We start from the raw sequence: 17,827 nt of genomic DNA, 5'->3' as shown, positions 1-17,827 counted from the left end.
CTGCCTATAGCCAATACAAAGTTAGTACCAGATGGTTACCATAATAGGCTGAGGGTTAAGTAAAGTGAGGTTAGAGAACCAATTACAATCATGGAATCTTGTGTGTACCAGGATACATTCTTCTCGGGATAGTTTTTTTCATGTCGCTTGTTGGAGATCTGAAAATCAAGAAAATGAATTTATGTAGCCTTATTAGATGATTATTGCTTATGGAAATGGATAGCCCACGAACCATTCTCTTGCGCCATGCCACCGGTTGTATGCGTCAAGGAACTACCCTGGCGTATCGGCCTACGTTTCTTCCTTCTCGCTGCGTTATTACTGGTCAACTGTCAACCAATCAGGTACTCCCCCTCCTGTTGCTGGAGGGAAAGTTACCAGCCAATCACGTTGCCGCTAGACCATAGGCGGCGACGTGATTGGCTGGCGACAGCTGGCCAGTGCTAACGCAGCGAGAAGGACGAAACGCAGACCGATACACCAGGGTCGTTGCTTCCCATATACAAGGCCTGATATAAGGAGATGAGCAGCACATATTTTACAGATAATTGGTAGCAAGAGGATGTCCAGAATGATGCATAGACTGATGTGGTCTAGCAGAACAGCCAAAGAAGACTGCACAAGTGAATGTATCTATTTGTGTGAGTATGCTACAGGAATATTTAGTCCGTGCTTAATATTTTTTTGTATGTGTTTCCAGCAAATCAATCGGCCCCTATACATCTAATATACATTTCTACAACCTAATTTTATCACAAAGAATTCGAATGGTGACTGAGACTTTTTCACATATTCAAGAGTAAAAAAAACGTCGCTGTTCCAATATATGCAAATTTCCAATATACAAATTCTTAAGCTTTGGCATCCTCCTTACGTTACACCACCTCAAGTTTTTTTAGACTCTTCAAATGGACCTAAGCTAGATTGTGAAATAGCCAAGAAATCCGTAAAACATTGAAATATAAGTAGCAAGGTTCTTAATAAAATGTGAGAGATTTGTTGAAACAGATAGATAACGTTCAATATGAACGTGTACAAAATACATCAGAGATGAAATCCTGCATTACAATATTGCATCGTGTATGATACAACAACTTCTTTAAAACACTGGTTATCAAATTGACCGCTTCCATTTGAGTGCATTATACTACTAACATTTTCATAAAATGTACAAATATCAATATCTTATATAAATATTCGTTTTCTTAAGACCAACAGCGAAATCTGTAATCATCTATATAGCCCTGGAATCTGTTAAAAATTGGAGCTGCTCTAGAATATGATAGACTGCAATTTGTATAGAAATACACCGGAGAAATATACTGTAGAATTGCAATTGTATTATGTTAATCCCTTTGAAATTTACTCCTTAATCTTCTATTTCCTGATGACACTCATTGACAAACGATGTCATAAACACTGACCTTCTTCTGTCTTACATTTTCTTTACTCTACGGCGTGTAAAATGAAACTTTTACTTCTTTGGAAAACCCTGTTATATCGTCCTGTAAGAGACGCTGATGATTGTGCGGGACGTTCTAAGACTTGTGCATCTCAAGCAATGACCCTGGTGCAACGGTCTGCCATACGTCCTTTTCGCAGCGTTAAATCAGATACCCAGCCCCTCTGTTGTTAGAGGGAGACTGACCAGCCACCAGCCAATCAGATCTTTCTACTCCTGATATTATAAACTTGCCAGCCAATCGCGTTGTCCCTTGACCGTAACCGACGACGTGATTGGCTAGCAAGTTTATAATATCAGGAGTAGGAATTAATATCTGATTGGCTGCTGGCTGAGCAGCGCTAACACAGCGAGGAGGACGGGTCGAAGGCCGGTACGCCAGGGTCGTTGCTTGAGATACAAAATGCATGACAGGATGGTCGAATGTCACTTCTGTAGTCACGTCAAACATGTAGACGACGTTCTTATGGTCACCCTGCTGTTGTCGCTTGAAATGTTACGTAATAAGTTCATCGCCACTGCTGTTTTCATGGAGATTCTCAAGGCGGGCATTCTTTTTTTTTTAGTGAGCTTGTTGTCACTTCAGTAGCAATTGCAAAACTCATTAAGACGTTAACTCATCATCATCATCGTCGCTACAGCGGACGATCTAAAGACGTTTCTGAAGACTTCCATCTTCACTGTCCCTAGCACGTCAGCTCGTCGTCACTGCTGTAGTCGTGCCCGCCCTGTGCCGCGATTGGTTTCCCGCCTTTATCGGACAGACTCTGCTCTAGCTTGGTCAGTCTCTTCTTCAGCTTCAGTTGTGTAGAGGCGTATTCTGAGAGAAGACGGGCAAATCTCGTCTGCAACGTGTCTAGACTTTGCTCCATTTTCTCTATCTTGTCTTCAGCGTCTCTGGGCGTGGCCAGCTTCCCGGCGTTCGGAACTGATTCATCCAATAGGCCGTCCTACAACAACAACAAAACACGGCGTGTCACAAGTTTATGTAGTCACTGCTGCCTTTTAGGACAATTCCATTGAACCGAGGCATGATCATAAGGTTTGGGGATCTAAATAAGGATAAAAGGCGTGACGCCATTCGTAAGGTAATGTGACATGTCAGAGACGGGGGCCGATACAGACTTCTATCCACCTATGACCCAGTGCCTACGTCACACTTCCGGAAAGTGACGTGTTCATCCGGGTTATGTTAACATAAGGAAGACCCGATGGCTGGTTCGATAATTCTGTGAGTTTCTTTTTTGTGTGTGTTTTTGAAGAAATTTGACTCGTTTTCTTAATGAAGGGAATGTAGTCCTTTGCCCTCGTCTTTTTAAAGGTCCCCTACCGAAGGTAACGAACAATTTATTTCATATTTGCATGATTTGGTTGCTAATGGCTACAGCTACATGCTGTCAATCATGTTCTCTTGTCTTGTCTTGTCTTGTCTTGTCGTGATACTAGACAAAACCCCGCGTGGGGCATAGTGTCTAGGACTTATGGTCAGAGGCCTTACCCAAGTGTGGCCGGTGGTGGTGGTGCACGCCGTCAATAAGAAAAAAAAACTCTCTACCTTCTTTCAGCATCAGCCAATGATAATCTTAGAATAGAATTGTATTCTGCATATCAGTAGGTTTACTATACTAATTGATACGGACCAGCTCCCTTTCTCAACTTAGAGAAACATTGAGAAAGACAATTTTTCTTACCTTCATGAGGATTTTCCTGCCACGGTCTTCAAGGATGTTCTTGGCGTCTGGATATTCCTTTAAGGCATCTAGTAAGTCGTCTTTAGACAGGCAGAAGAGGTCTGAGTAGCCGATGGAGCGCACGTTTGCTGTCCGTCTGTTTCCGGTTTTACTGCCGGTTATGTTTAGGATGCTGACCTGAGAATATATCAACAATTAATCAAACAGCAAATTTCATTCAGGCCGTATACCACAATCATCTTATTGTAGGTTAGAGTGAAATCAGTAAAATATACATAAATTGCTGCATTGAAATTTAAACATCTTGGGATCCACCACTGGAGGGCCAGTCGTTTAGGCCCATGCCTATTCATAAAGTTACGGCGCGGTCAAATTCGTCGTAGGTCGGTCGTAGGTCAGCGTACGATTTTAATGTCGTGGATATTTTAAGCTGACAAAGCGAAAAGCCGATTAGGATCAAAGACAGACTTTTTTTCTGTAACAAGACAACTGAATTTTGTACGACACGTGTGGTTATCGTGCACTAACTATTGATGAATTTTAGGTCGTCGTTTAACTATAAGAGAACTATTATTAATTGCAGTAGGCTTAATTGATTTCTTTCAACTATACCGAAAATTAGAACAAGGTTGCAATGCCATCTTTATCTATCTGAATATACTTAAAACTACCAACAAATTATATCAATACGTAATCTGTAAATCGTCGAGTTATTAATTATTACATCAATTAGCCATGTCGGAAATGTACTATTATCTCGATATTTGGGCGACCGACTGCCAGAAAATCGTCTCAATTGCACCGTCAATACCTTATTTATGCTCTCATTAGGTGAATTTAGTGTATGAATAAATAGTGACGTGTCATCTTTAGTATTCAAAATATTAATCATATCCCACGCACCTCTCCGAAGTAGCTCCCGTCACTGAGAGTGACAAACGTTGTGACTCCGTCGTCTGCAACCACGGCCAGCTTACCCTGTTTCACGATGTACATCTCCTTCCCAATGTCCCCCTTTCTGCAGATGTAATCCCCTGGTGAGAAGACCTATAAACAGAACAATGAGAAACAGTTATAGCTTCTTGACTACATCACAGTGTTTCAGGGATGAATTTGATTACATTTCACAGAAGATCTTGGAAACCAGTAAAATGTTGAGAAGTTCATTGGCCGTCATCATTATCGAAAGCATGCAATGACTAAGTCACTTCACTGGTCAGGCCCCTGGAATGCTGGACAGTCAGCACCTCAACGTCAGTCGTATTGGCAACATCCAGTCATCCTAATCCTTTTGATTTATGCATATGTGCTGAGACGGACCAATTATTATGAGAAGGACAATTGTGACGTTAAAGGCTGTGATGACTGACTTCCACAGTGATGGGGAATCTTGGGCTCCTGATAGCCCTTCTCATTTTTAGATCAGTCTCTTGACTTACAGGTGAACGACCACACGCTCTCTAGGCGAGGGGCCCAATCAGCCCTTGACAGCGAGAGATTTGTAACTCGTGTCACTTGTTTCTTCATACAGTAATGTCTTTCTGGCTCCTGTATAACAGCGTGCACTTGTGATTTGGATATATCTGTAGTTTGAAATGCTCTGCAGTTTTAGTTTAACTGTAGTTTTAGCTTGCGTCCAAAAACGAGACAATATCATACATTCCTGACACAGCATACTGTTACCAACGTATTGTATTCTAGAGCGTTAGCATGTACATTATTCTATAGACTATTTTACTATTAGTCATAGATTAGATTAGTTCTCTGTATCTGTCAACACTTAGCAATAGCTCAATTCTCATGTACCTAAGTTGCCATACATTGTAACGGCTACAATTGTCGCGCAATAAAGTTCTTATTCTTATTCTTCTGTAATTTGGGTTCATCTGCAATTTTGATTTACCTGTGGTTTGAGTTTCAACACGATCTCCACCAGCAGTCCCGGTTCGCAGTCTGAGAAGATGGAGACTCTCTTCAGCGTGTCCAGATGCACGTGGATGGCGATCTCTGCCTTCAGCTTGTCGGGCAGGGACCTCAGGACCTCCTCCTCATCAAGGGACTTCTGATTGGTCCACAGGTAGTCGAACCACTTGATCACCCTGTTTTGCAGTTCCTTGGAGACCTGGTGGACAGATGGCAGAAAGACCCATGACAAACAATTCAGTAGAAGGGCTCCTTGGGTGTTTCTTTAAAATGATTGACGGTTAAAATCATCAGACAAGTTTGCAGTTACCTGGTATTCATCTACGTATGAAGTGAAGATATCTACATGCAATGCGGAACAGAAGTCTCACAAATGTTATGTCTATTACATTGATGCACAGGGACCTTAACTACCTTTAGTGCTGAACGACCTTTCATGTCAATAGTGCTGAATGACCTTTCCTGTCCTTAGTACTGAAGAACCTTCCCTGTCCTTAGGGCTGAATGAACTTCCATGTCCTTAGTGCTGAACGATCTTCCATGGCCTTAGTACTGATGGACCTTCCCTGTCCTTAGTGCTGAAGTACCTGCCCTATCCTTATTGCTGAAGGACCTTTCCCGCCCTTAGTATTGAAGAAGATTTCCTGTCCTAGTGCTGATGAACCTTCCCTGTCCTTAGTGCTGAAGAACACCCCCTGTCCTAAGTGCTGAAGACATTCCCTATCTTTAGTGCTCAAGGGCCTTCCCTGTCCTTATTGCTGAAGAACCTTCCCTATCCTTAGTGCTGAAGGACCTTCCCTGTCCTTAGTGCTGACGGACATTCTCTGTCCTTAGTACTGAAGGTAGTTCCCTGTCCTTAGTGCCGAAGGAACTTCCCTGTCCTTATAGAAGGACCTTTCTCATTTGTTATTCAGTATTTTGTACTAGGTTGAATTTGTGTTTCATGATATACGTTCGTTTATTTACTTACTGTGATGTTTATGTTGGTCAGTTGTGATTATTTATTATATTTTATGTGTACATTGCAAGAGCCAATTTCTGGTGGAAAGAAAATAAAGTTCATATCATATATCTTATCCTTAGTACTTAAAAGGCCCTTCCCTGTCCTTAGTGGTGAATGACGGCCATGCCTTTATTGCCGAAGAACCCGCCCTGTACTTACTGCTGAGTGACATTTCCTGTCCTTAGTACTGAAGGACCTTTCCTGTTTCCTTTAGCTTGTCCTTAGACACAAACCGTACCTGACGGAACTCCATGTATTGCTTGATGCCGTCCACCTTGGCCTGGAACTCCGCTCTGACGGCGTTCATGTTGGTGATCATCGTGCCCACGTTACCGACGATGGTGGCGAAGATCAGCACTCCGACCAGGAAGTCGAACACCACGAACACGAACTCAATATCCTGCTCCGGCGTCGGCGTCTCACCGATGGTTGTTAACGTCAGGGTGGACCAGTACAGGCTGCGGGGTTGAAACAATGGGAAAAGCATATATATGTAGAAAACTGTAAATGCAGAAATTTTCGCGGTGGTTTCATGTTCGTGGTTTTCGCGGTGAAATTTCAGCGCGAACTTAAAACCACCGCGAAACGTTTTGCCCACCTATGGGCTATGATTGTATTTTTGCTGGTCTTCTTGGGCAGAAGCACGGCGTGGATGTTGGGCAGAATGCCGCCCTGTGCGATGGTCACCCCGCCCAGCAGCTTGTTCAACTCTTTGTCGTTTCGGACGCGACGGCCCGCGAACTTAAAACCACCGCGAACACTCCATTTTCTCCCTACCACGAAATAAAAACCACGCGAACTTAAATGCATTCACAATATCAGGGAAAGCATCAGGACACAAAAGAACATGTAGAAAAATAGGTGAAGCAACATGTGAGTCGAAAGTCCGCGAGTTTGTGACCGTGTACCTCTAGGGCTAAGTCAAGAGACTGATTTGAAAATAAGAAGTACTAATATAGGAGCTCATGATTGTCTTTCGCTATAGAAACCTGGTGGTAATTTTTGTATATGATTAGTTTATCGAAGTTATTAAATTATTTTTATCATTATGATAACCTTTGTTTATATTTATGCTCAGTTCATTCAATTAAGTTTAAAAATTGCATCCCTGTCATTTGCTATTACTTCTGGGCTTCCTTATATACAATATCAAAACAATGATTCCGTTATTTTATGTTGACCTCTGACCTCTCCGCTGACTTTTTAGTTCATCATATTTGATTTTACTGTCTTACAATTGTATTATTCTTCCTATATTTGATTTAATTGTATTGTTCCTGTATTTCATAGAATTGTATTTAATGTAGGCGGACTCCGGGAAGATTAGTGTAAAAATTGTACACAAACGACAAACAAAAAAACTACGTGGTAACAGACACCTTTCAGTCTGACAGTCCACGTTAGCACATAATTATGCATAAATCAATAGGATGTTCCTTATTCTCCTGACATAAAGATGGTAGCCATCAAGCCAGAACCAGTGGAAGGGCTGTTAGAAGCTTGATTCAGTCAAGTTAGATGAGACAAAATCGACGGCAAAATACAAAGCAATAGGTGAATCATCAGAAAACACAATAGAGCAAAATTTAAGAAAATGGACAGTCAAGTACATGTTCAATGTACACGAAAGCTAATGTCTGTCCATTACCAACACCAGTTTGTAAGGTGTCAACATCAAATGATAGTCTCTTAGATACAGTATCCGAAACTGGTGATATTGAATGCACCTAAAAGAATATCTTATTTACCTGCAAAAGACTCAGATATCTCTAAAGAGACTCTTTGACCACTTCACTCACCTGTAGATGTATTTCCTGCTGAGTGTATTGTTGATGGGGTACGACGTGTTCGGGTACACCCACCCGTCAACACCGAACCCCAGCGCGCTCGAGATGGCAAAGTAGAAGCAGGCGTTCCAGTGGATGATGATGAAGATGTAGAGGACCAGGTTGATGATGCGGAACAGGTTGGGAAAGTTCGTCCGCGTTTCCGTCCGCTCGAAGCACTCCAGCGCTCTGCGCACGCGCAGGAGGCGTGGGAAGCGCAGCTCGGGTTGGTGGACCGTTCCGAGGGCGATGTACAGGATGTCCAGAGGCAGGATGGAGAAACAGTCCAACTTGAAGTTGAACGTGGAGATGTAGTGTTTACACAGCTTCTTCACATCCTTGACCAACAGGCCCTGTTCAAGGTATCCTAGAGGACAGAAGGATGGCATGAAATATGAAACATTGCAAACAGGGAAAACCGAGAAAAGTGGAGAAAAGTTGTGGTCAGATCTTCTGTGGCGCCCCAACGGTCAAATAGATTAAGTTCGCCTATGGTATAGATAAGATGAGAGGAAATATGTGGCGCAAATTGATAACGTGATAAACACGATCTACAAGGCGGTGTCAGGTATCGACTTCCGAGGACCTTTGACCCAGCCCTGACGTCACACATCCCAGGGATCAGTGCGAGTCAGGGAAAGTGGATCAAATTCTTGATAAAGATAAACGGATGCGGTCGAAAATTCGGTCAAAAATTCGGTCGAAAATGTTTTGAGCAGAATTGAGGAGAAAAACTCTAAATAAGGATCTACTGTTATTTCCCTAAAAGGAAATACATGATTTTTGATTTGCTTTTATTAGAATGGATTTCATTAGAATTGCAACCGTGCAATACACGCCAGGAACACAGGCAACTATTGCTGATGTCGTCACCGACACATGGTATACCCGTTTTTATACTCGAGTGGAGTGAGGAAATGCATTTTCCCAAGGGCAGAACATCGGTGGCGCTAGGGGATTCGAACCCGAGACCGCTGGGTTCTTGGCCGAAAACCCTGCCGTTATGCCAAACGACCCCACATAGTGCTGAGTCTCATACCTGTTCTAAACCTGACCGCCATGTCTAGGATGTAGATGGCGTCGCAGATGTAGTCCAGTGTCATCCAGAGTCTCCAGTAGTCCGCCTGGAGCTGGTAGAAGACCGCCCTGGTGATGAGGATGGTCCAGTTGTACAGCACGGCCGCCGTGATCACCAGCAGCCAGCGGTAGTAGAAGTTATCCGCGGGATCGATGACGTAGTCAATCCACCTCTGTCCGTTCTTTTTACGTGCCCTTGACGAGTAGACAAAACATTTAATTCCGACATGTCTTTCATTCGGGATCGGCAACATGTTACATCTTTAGTGTGTCTAGATCTGTGAAGTTAAGTTAAGCTTCTCAAGTTGGGTCAAACTACCTGGATGTTTATATTTGATTGTACCTTCCTATGGCGTTATAGTCATTCGGGTGTGACCGGCCCGTTGATGGTAATGAAGGGTTTGTTTTGTTTTGTTTTTCCAGTACCATAATATTACCCAGTACCCTTCTTAGACATATTTTTCACTATGTTTTATTTCCAAAGATTCTATCAAATCAGGCTGACGGCTTTATTTTGGGCCCAGTAACAACCGTCGCACGATCGTCGTACGATTGCAATCTGAGGACATTGTTGGGATAGTCGTGCATATGAAGTACAAAATCATCTGTCTTTTTATAGAAAAGGCTGTCTCAGACCCTTGTCGGTGGTTGGTTTTGATACAGCCTGCTTGAAACTTCTGCAACACCAAAATCGTACGGCGACCTACGACGATGTGGCTGCAACGTTATCGAGAGTTTAGGAAAATGTTGTTTCCGTTTCTGGTCTTGAAAAATTAGGGTCGGTAGGTAATGATTCACTTTTCTTTCTTTCTCCCTTTTTTTAGATTTAGGCCAAAGTAAACACAGTTTGACAACGTAAAACTGAAATGCATGAGAACACAGTTATTTTAACATTATATTATATTATAGTCATCGAGACATCGGTACAGCGTTTACTACACATTCTTACATCAGCTTTTCAAAGATTTGATCTCTTTGTTTGTGCTGTCTGTTTCAATTTTCATCTCTCAGATCGGAAATTGTAAGTCCCTTGCCAGCGGTCGACCTGCAAAAAGGCTATAAGATCTGCATGTTTGTGTTAGATTCGGTCAAGAAACCGAAAACGCAAAATATTTTTTATGCCTTATGTAATGTGATACAGCTATACCCTGATGTATGCATGCCTTCCATTTCATTAAGCTCTTAATGATACTACTTTTTCCCCACTGAGACCGTCTGGCTGGTTGACCTGAAAAGAGGATCACAGGAGGCAAAGGGAACAGTTGCCATGACAACGCCTATGACGTCAGCCGGATTATAGGATTCCTTCCCGCTTGGAAAGGTCATTCGGTTCGAGCTATTAGCAAACGATAGCCTTCATATCAGACGTCGTGACGGCTACTGGACCAGCAGTAATAGCAAAACATAGTCTCGAAAGTCACAGTTGCGGGAAGAACAAGAAGCATTGGTTGCGTTCTCCATTTACTCCCAAAAAAATCTTTTTAAGGCAGTCGAAACATACACTTCCTCTACTAAGCATGTCAATGGTCCTTACAGTTAAACCACCCAGTCAATTTACCATGCCAAACTACTTCAAATCTTAACTCCTCTAGATCTGTTACTGTAAGTCAAGACCTCTGACCTCTCGAACCTCTTTGACATTTTATTATTCTTATCATTATTATTGTGTAGGCTAGGAATTTATGTTTGTAAACATGCTTAATATTACAACATTGTTATTGTACTTGCTATGTTGTTAGATGCCCGATATCAGCTATTACTGCCTGGGATGTCTAGTATTGCCTGTTGCAATTTAATAAAATAGAATAGAGTAGAGTAGAGTAGAGTAGAGTAGAGTAGAGTAGAGTAGAGTAGAGTAGAGTAGAGTAGAGTAGAGTAGAATAGAATAGAATAGAATAGAATACAATAGAATGAAATAAAATAAAATGAAATATGATAACATAACATAACATAACATAGAATGAAATAAAATGAAATAAGGTCTAGAGTCTGACACCAAGGGACGTCACGGCACAGTGTAGATACTCTCCAAGCAGAGATTGGTGGAGAAGGTTGTGACCTTCTTATCATAGGCCCCGATTTCAGACGGTGGGGCCAGCCCAAAAAAAAACCGTGGCATTTGATAAGAAGGTCACAATCTCCCCCACCAACCTCTGCTTTGATGACATTAGACCACAATGCACACATACACACAGAACGTGTGAGGTGACTTATTGTTGTTGTCGTTGCCGTCAATACCGTAGTTTTGAATTAGATCAAAGTTAGTAGTACAGCGCTAACACATGCGGAATGACCTACTATACACAAGTCTGTTCGGTAATGTACTAGGTTTGAGAGCAGAAGCCCCATCGCTCGCTAGTTAGTACTGGGAAATTTGTTACAAAGCTACATGAACAATGACATAATATGATATCATTTGCACATTTTGGGTTATACAATCTAAACCCTCCTGAAAGCAGAGCCCCTATCACTCGATTCGTTAGCTCACTCGCGTAGGGGCCCTGCTCTTTAGCCCAGGTAGACACGGTTCTGGCGCCGTCTCCACCAAAACAGCTTCAGCCAATCAGAAAGTTTGCTATACCTCATCTAGAGCAAAGCGCAAAGGACGCTGGGAAGCTATCAGCCAATCAGGGTACGTCTCACATCGTTGCTTTAGGTTCAGAACGAATTAACCGCCAAATTGTGCCAAATAAAGATAGCTCATTAATTTTAAATGCGAAACTGCCAGTAACGTCGCCAGAACCGTGTCTACCGGGGCTAAAGAGCAGGGCCCCTACGCGAGCGAGCTAACGTTGAAAGATCTTTGATAAAATTACGAATCTCCGGAGTTGCACTCGTACATGAATGTCTGATTTCTGTATTACCTGCCTTAATAATGTTCCTCTGCCGAATCTGTACGGTCATGAAGAAAGCAATATCAGCGTTCCTGTCGCGAACATAATCATTTCTCAATGTCATCCTCAATATGTGCATAACTTGCTCTGAATTGGACCCAGTAAGCATCTGATATATTATCGGCTTAGCTCAAACAAGCAGCATTTCCCAATGGCCGTACCACTTGCGGGTATGTCTGTTATGTTTCAAATTTATTTAGATTAGCGGGACCTTCAAAATAGACGTTTTTCGAAGTCATTGGAAACCATCTCAGTCTATGATTTCTCTGGGCAAACAGAGCAAACTGACTGAGCATGAACCGAGAAGAGAACAAAATCTGGGCCTACGGCATGGTCTTCAACTCTTGATTCAACCGCTTTTGGGGCTGGAAAAATCAGCAATTTACCAAAAATGGTTTGCCATTTGTAAGCAGTTTAGCCAATGTGGCCAATTTGGGCTTTTTCCAGCCGGCTGTTTTATCTGATTTATTGTTGAACTTCACATTATTTGGCCAATTTACCGAATCCACCTCAATCGCCGGGCTATTTTTTGCACTTTTGCTCACACTCTGGGGCACCATTTGAATGGCATTTTTTGACGAAAAAATGAAAAATGAAAATAAAAGAGAATGGGATCTTGACAGTGAAGCTTGAGGGAAAACTAAATTGTTGGAATGACAGCTGGTGTCCCCGACTTCAGAGCGCGGCCGGGGCCTAGATTGACTAAATTTTCTACGGACCTCCTTACAATTGTGACCAAGGCAAAGGATAATCTGGAAGACACGTACCTGTTTGCCACCTTGTTGCCCTGTGGCTCGGCCCCCGCCCGGGACACGTTGTCCCCCTCCCGACTGTTACCCCCCTCATCCTCCTGGATCACCTGACCCATGTGGAATCTCTGAAGAGATAAACAAAACATGGGATTTAAAAGGTCAAGGGGAACCTCGGGAGAAAGATCCAGACGACACCTAAGACGTATGCCGTACTTAGAAGTTGCTCAAAAACAAAAACAAGTAAATGTATTACTGTTGTAACAAGATCATTCTGACAAGAGAGTGAAATCACGTGGATATGACGTAATTTTACATCCGACAATACGCGAAGTCATCCCAATAATAATTTGTAGATATTTGATTTCCCTCTAACTCCTTATCAAAATACCTGCTTTTTGCCTCTGCAATCGTTATTCAGACAGGGCAATTCTCATTGTGAGGTTGGAATGACCGATAGCCATCTTATTTTATTTTTTTATTTATATTTACCACATGTGTGGAAGGATATTGACAAAACAGGTGGCTATGACCTTTTCAAGATGTCAACCCAGACCAGACTGTAAGGTTTGGACCATCGCACACCGGGGCACGCCCCTACTCTTTTTCGAAAGGTGTGATGGGTTCTTTAACGTGCGCGGGGTGTGGCTCTCTCCAAACATGGGACCTCCAGTTAACGTCCTATCCGAGGGACGTCCCTAACCGAAGCTAGGTGCTCATTTACACCTGAGTGAAGTGAGGAAATTTGTGTTAAGTGTCTTTCCGAAGGGCACAATGTCCGGGCGCATGTCGGGTTCGAAGTCGGGTCCCTTTGTTTGACGGCCGAATGTTCTAGCCGTTACGCCACACGACGCCACATGTGGCATCTTAGATCTTTGCATTCCACCCCCGCTGGTGTATATCAAGCAATGAATGAACTTTATGAATGAACTTTATTGCTCGACAATTGTACATGGCACAATGTATGGCAATGATAACAAGAAAAACAAGAAAAACAATACAATGGATACTAAACTAGTCTATTCTATTCTATTTTGAGAGCTATTACTACAAGGCTATGTACATAAATGGCGCACTGATATGTTAAACGTTTCTATTTGTTACAATATATTCTCTCTTTTGTAATGACCCTGGCGTAATGGCCTGCGATCCGTCCTTCCAGCTGGGTTAGTTTTGGCTAACCAATCAGTTCACTGTCTACGGTTAAGAGGCATTGTGATTGGTTGGTAACTTTCCCTTCAACACCAGGAAGGGGAGTATCTGATTGGCTGGCGGTTGACCAGCGCTAATTATAACGCAGCAAGAATGACGAAGCCGACAGGCAAGTACACCAGGGCCGGCACACCCTGAGCCTCACTTTGGTGCATGACCCCCAGCTGACCCCGGGAAATTCAAAATGGCCACCGTAACTGGAAAGAGGTCAATTAGGACCAAGGATTACGGTTAGGATGTCTTACTAACCTGCAGGAAGGAGTCGGGCCGTGGGCCGTCATCCTCCTCCCGTCTGCGGGTCGCCCATGTTCTGATGAGCTGCAGGGTCCGGACAATTCTGGACAGCGCTCCCTGGCGGGAACCCATCCTCGAGCCCCGTCTGGAGGTCGCGCCGTCCGACCTGGAAAATGTCGGTTGATATTTTGGTTCAAGTTCAAGCGTTTCCACAATGCAATTATTAGTGCTGGACATGATACCATTTCACAATTCTAAGGGCAGTCTTCTCTTTTTATAGCATGTTAGCAGGGGCTGGCGAATCAAATGCCAAGCCTATGCTCAGCGCAAAACTGGGCAGACTGCAATGTTTGGAGTTTCTACATATATATGCCCGAACTCTAGACCATTCAGGAAATATCAAATCCTCTCGTTCGCCCTGTTTCTCTGCCAAGGGCAGGAGGAATGACAAATTGAAAGTCGTCTAGGAGATTAGACGGGATTGGAACTGGGCCGTTCCAGGAGAATGGCCCAGGAAGAAATTAAACGAAAACCTTCAGATTTCCCATGAGACTACAGTATCCGAGCTCTCGGTAAAGTACATTTGGGTGGAAGGTAACTGTTTACGTTTCCGAATGAGATCTCTAGACATGTGACAAAACAAAATCGTTAGTTACCTGGTTGGTAAGTTAAGTTAGTTAGACAGATGAAAATGAAATAACGGCGCGGTTGCGTTCGTCGTATTTGTTTACGTCGTTTTTGGACAGAAAAGGACGACGTGGCACTGCACTCAGTATTTATGACTTATTTCAACAGTGCCACGTACAGAGAACAATATACCCATTTCTACACCTGGGTGGAGTGAGGAAAGTCGTGTAAAGTGCCTTTCCCAAGCACACAACATCGGTGGCGTCACGGGATTCGAACCCGGAGCCGCTGGGTTCTAGGCCGAACACCCTGTCGTTACGCCACAAGACCCTACAATGTCGTTGTACGATTGCCAAGTCAGAGTCCTTGAACTACCGACAAGGATCTAAGACAGCCTTTCACATTTACTTATAAGACAGTTGAATGTTGTACCATACATGTACGACTAACCCAAGAATACCCTCAGTTTGCGACCGTACGACGACCGTACGGCGATCGTGCGACGATCGTACGACGATTGTACGATGATCGTACGACGATTGTATGACGATCGTGCTACGATTGTACGGCGATTGTACGACGATCGTACGACGATTGTACGACGATTGTACGACGATCGTACGACGATTGTATGACGATTGTACGACGATCGTACGACGAGTGTGTGACGATCGTACGACGATCGCACGACGATCGTACAACGAATAAGACGAGACCCTTGTTATCGTATACATACCTGCCGTCCTCTCCCGCCACCCTAATAATCTCTGAGCTGGTGTCGTCCATGGTGGAGATGGCTCGGGACAGGGACCTTCTTACGGGCACAAAAAACGTGGGAAACATCAGGAAGCGGTAGGAAGTGGGTTCTAAAATGAATTCGTTCCTTGTACACAACCAAATGTTTTATTAGAGACCGACGTTTCGGTGACCGTCTGTCACCTTCCTCAGGGCAGTTGAGACTGGTTCTATTACGCGCTGCAGAAGGGTGTCCCAAACGTAAAGTATCTACAAGTTATGCATGATAAAATGACTGTGTATATGTGTAAATACTTAACGTTTGGGACCGCATCTGTTAGCAGCGACACCTGTGCTGCAGTGCGTAATAGAACCAGTCAGAATTGTCCTGAGGAAAGGGACAGATGGTCACCAAAACGTCGGTCTTGAATAAAAAAAACTTGGTTGTGTACATAGAACTTCATTATCTGGTAGGAAGTGGGGTAACCTTTAATGTGAGAACAATTGACCTGTACTTGAGCTGATTCAAAAGGTAATACAAACACATGTGTTTGACCCAACAACTAAAGCATATTGTGGAGATATGGTGAAAGCTACTATTTCCCATGTGATCTGTGGCTTACCGATGTGCGATCTGGGACAGTGACTTTCCGATGCCCTTAGATAGAGATGACTTACTAATGTGTTCTCCGGGACAAAGATGTGTGACTTATCGATGTGTGATCTGGGACAGAGATGTGTGACTTACCGATGCGTCCTCCGATTCAGAGATGCGTCACTTACCGATGTGTGCTCTTTGACAGAGACATGTGACTTACCGATGTGTCCCATGGGACAAAGATCATGTCTTACCGATGTTTCCTTTGGGACAGAGATGTGTGACTTACTGATGTGTTCTCTGTGACGGACATGTGTGACTTACTGATATGCGCTGTGTAAAAGAGATATGTGACTTACCGGTGATTCTTCTATGCTCCGTGACATGTACAGAGATCATGACTTACCGATGTGTCCTTTGAGACAGAGATGTGTGACTTACTGATGTGTTCTCTGTGACAGAGATATGTGACTTACCGATGTATCGCATGATATGGGGCAGAGATCGTGACTTACCGATGTGTGCTCATGGACAGATGTATGTGACTCACCGATGAGTACTCCGGGACAGAGGCCGGTCTCCATCGTCCAAAACTTCCAGCTCGTCCTCCATGACGGCCGCCTGAGGCTTCAGGGTCCTCCTGGGGGTGCCAGCGGCCGGAGAGAGCTGCTGCGCCCCACCGTGGTGCTGCTGCACCCTGCCGGACTCTGGGTCATTCCCCGCCGCCCGGGTCTGACTCGGGCCCGCGCCGGGAGAGATCGTCACGGCGGTGGCGGTCAGAGCGTTGGCCGACAGTTCCATGAGCGGTTTGCCCCAGCCAGATCTCTTGGTGGAGCACCCCGGCGAGCTGCCATCCGATGTCTTCGGTCCGCTCTCCTTCGCGGCGCCGACTTTCCGGTTTAACGTCCACCATTTCGACATGCTTTCTTTGTTTGTATGTCTTTTCTAGTCTTTTACAGCCACAGATGTGACTTGCTGCAATCCACAGAATGCTTATTGATGCGGAAAAACATCATAATGAAAACTCACACACCAGCGTCGTACTGTATAGAATTGTCTTCTCTCCACTTCAAAGTCTGCTCATTATCATAAATTTGCATCCCGCGAGAGTCTTGAACTCATGCATGCCATTCTCTACTGTTCTCTTGGGATATGGTCCGTCAGGATGGTTTCATCAGTCAAAGTTCGGAATCATCTTGTGTATCTGTGGTTGCAAAAGAATTCATATGCATGTTACGAGTACAATCATGTAACCAAAGAGCTCGTATTTGAAATGCATTGTTAGTGCAGGGTTTGCGCTAGAATACACGTACAGTGCAATTACGACGTTCGTATCTAGAACACTGTGTACCTGGGACTGTAAGACTGTAAGTGCGTACATAGTTGATGTTTAGAATACAGTGTACATATAAGTACACTCTTTGCTATATATACATATATACAGCGTTAGCGTTAGAGTATAGTGCAATGCTTACAAGCTGATTCCACTGTAAACGTTTCTACTGTGTTGATGTGGCGATCGCGAGTTTTCGCTTATTTTGCATTTCGCTACATCCTAACAATCTTGCAGCCATATATAACCTTTTGGTCAGCCCCTGAGCTGTCGCGAAAACCGCACCACATAGATGATGTGTATAAAGAACGGAAGAATGCACCACAGCATGTAGATTATAATACGCCGTTACAAAAACATGGACTGGGTCACGCACGTATAAATTCATCAAATACTACAGCGCTGTCCCAGTTCTTTCACACGCAAACTTCAACCTCGAGTCACGCTCTAAACGTCTCCACTG

The 17,827-nt window shown here is 43.7% G+C and overlaps 1 protein-coding gene across 1 annotated transcript; it reads right to left on the bottom strand.

The window, feature by feature from the left end:
- Nucleotides 1-1,804: 1,804 nt before the first annotated feature.
- On the bottom strand, nt 1,805-17,222 carry LOC136437548 (cyclic nucleotide-gated channel alpha-3-like). The gene is made up of 11 exons (XM_066432164.1): nt 16,582-17,222; nt 15,435-15,509; nt 14,087-14,237; nt 12,644-12,753; nt 8,945-9,177; nt 7,879-8,272; nt 6,318-6,537; nt 5,057-5,275; nt 4,057-4,200; nt 3,154-3,330; nt 1,805-2,412 (listed from the first exon to the last, which is right to left on the bottom strand). Exons 1-11 carry the CDS (start codon nt 16,950-16,952, stop codon nt 2,149-2,151), a joined length of 2,358 nt encoding a protein of 785 aa, XP_066288261.1. The 5' UTR covers nt 16,953-17,222; the 3' UTR covers nt 1,805-2,148.
- Nucleotides 17,223-17,827: the final 605 nt, after the last annotated feature.

The sequence above is a fragment of the Branchiostoma lanceolatum genome, chromosome 6 (assembly GCF_035083965.1).
Source record: "Branchiostoma lanceolatum isolate klBraLanc5 chromosome 6, klBraLanc5.hap2, whole genome shotgun sequence".
Lineage (NCBI taxonomy): Eukaryota > Metazoa > Chordata > Leptocardii > Amphioxiformes > Branchiostomatidae > Branchiostoma > Branchiostoma lanceolatum.
The sequence above is the reverse complement of the archived record's forward strand: the minus strand, read 5'-3'. Positions and strand labels throughout refer to the sequence as shown.

What these genes read in the sequence shown, in the direction of transcription:
- LOC136437548 (XM_066432164.1), bottom strand. Translation starts at nt 16,952, where the DNA reads ATGTCGAAATGGTGGACGTTAAACCGGAAAGTCGGCGCCGCGAAGGAG. An exon ending in AATACATGGAGTTCCGTCAG is followed by an intron (nt 5,276 to 6,317) that starts GTACGGTTTGTG and finishes TCTGTCCACCAG; the next exon opens with GTCTCCAAGGAACTGCAAAA. An exon ending in GCAGGAAAATCCTCATGAAG is followed by an intron (nt 2,413 to 3,153) that starts GTAAGAAAAATT and finishes TTGTTGTTGTAG; the next exon opens with GACGGCCTATTGGATGAATC.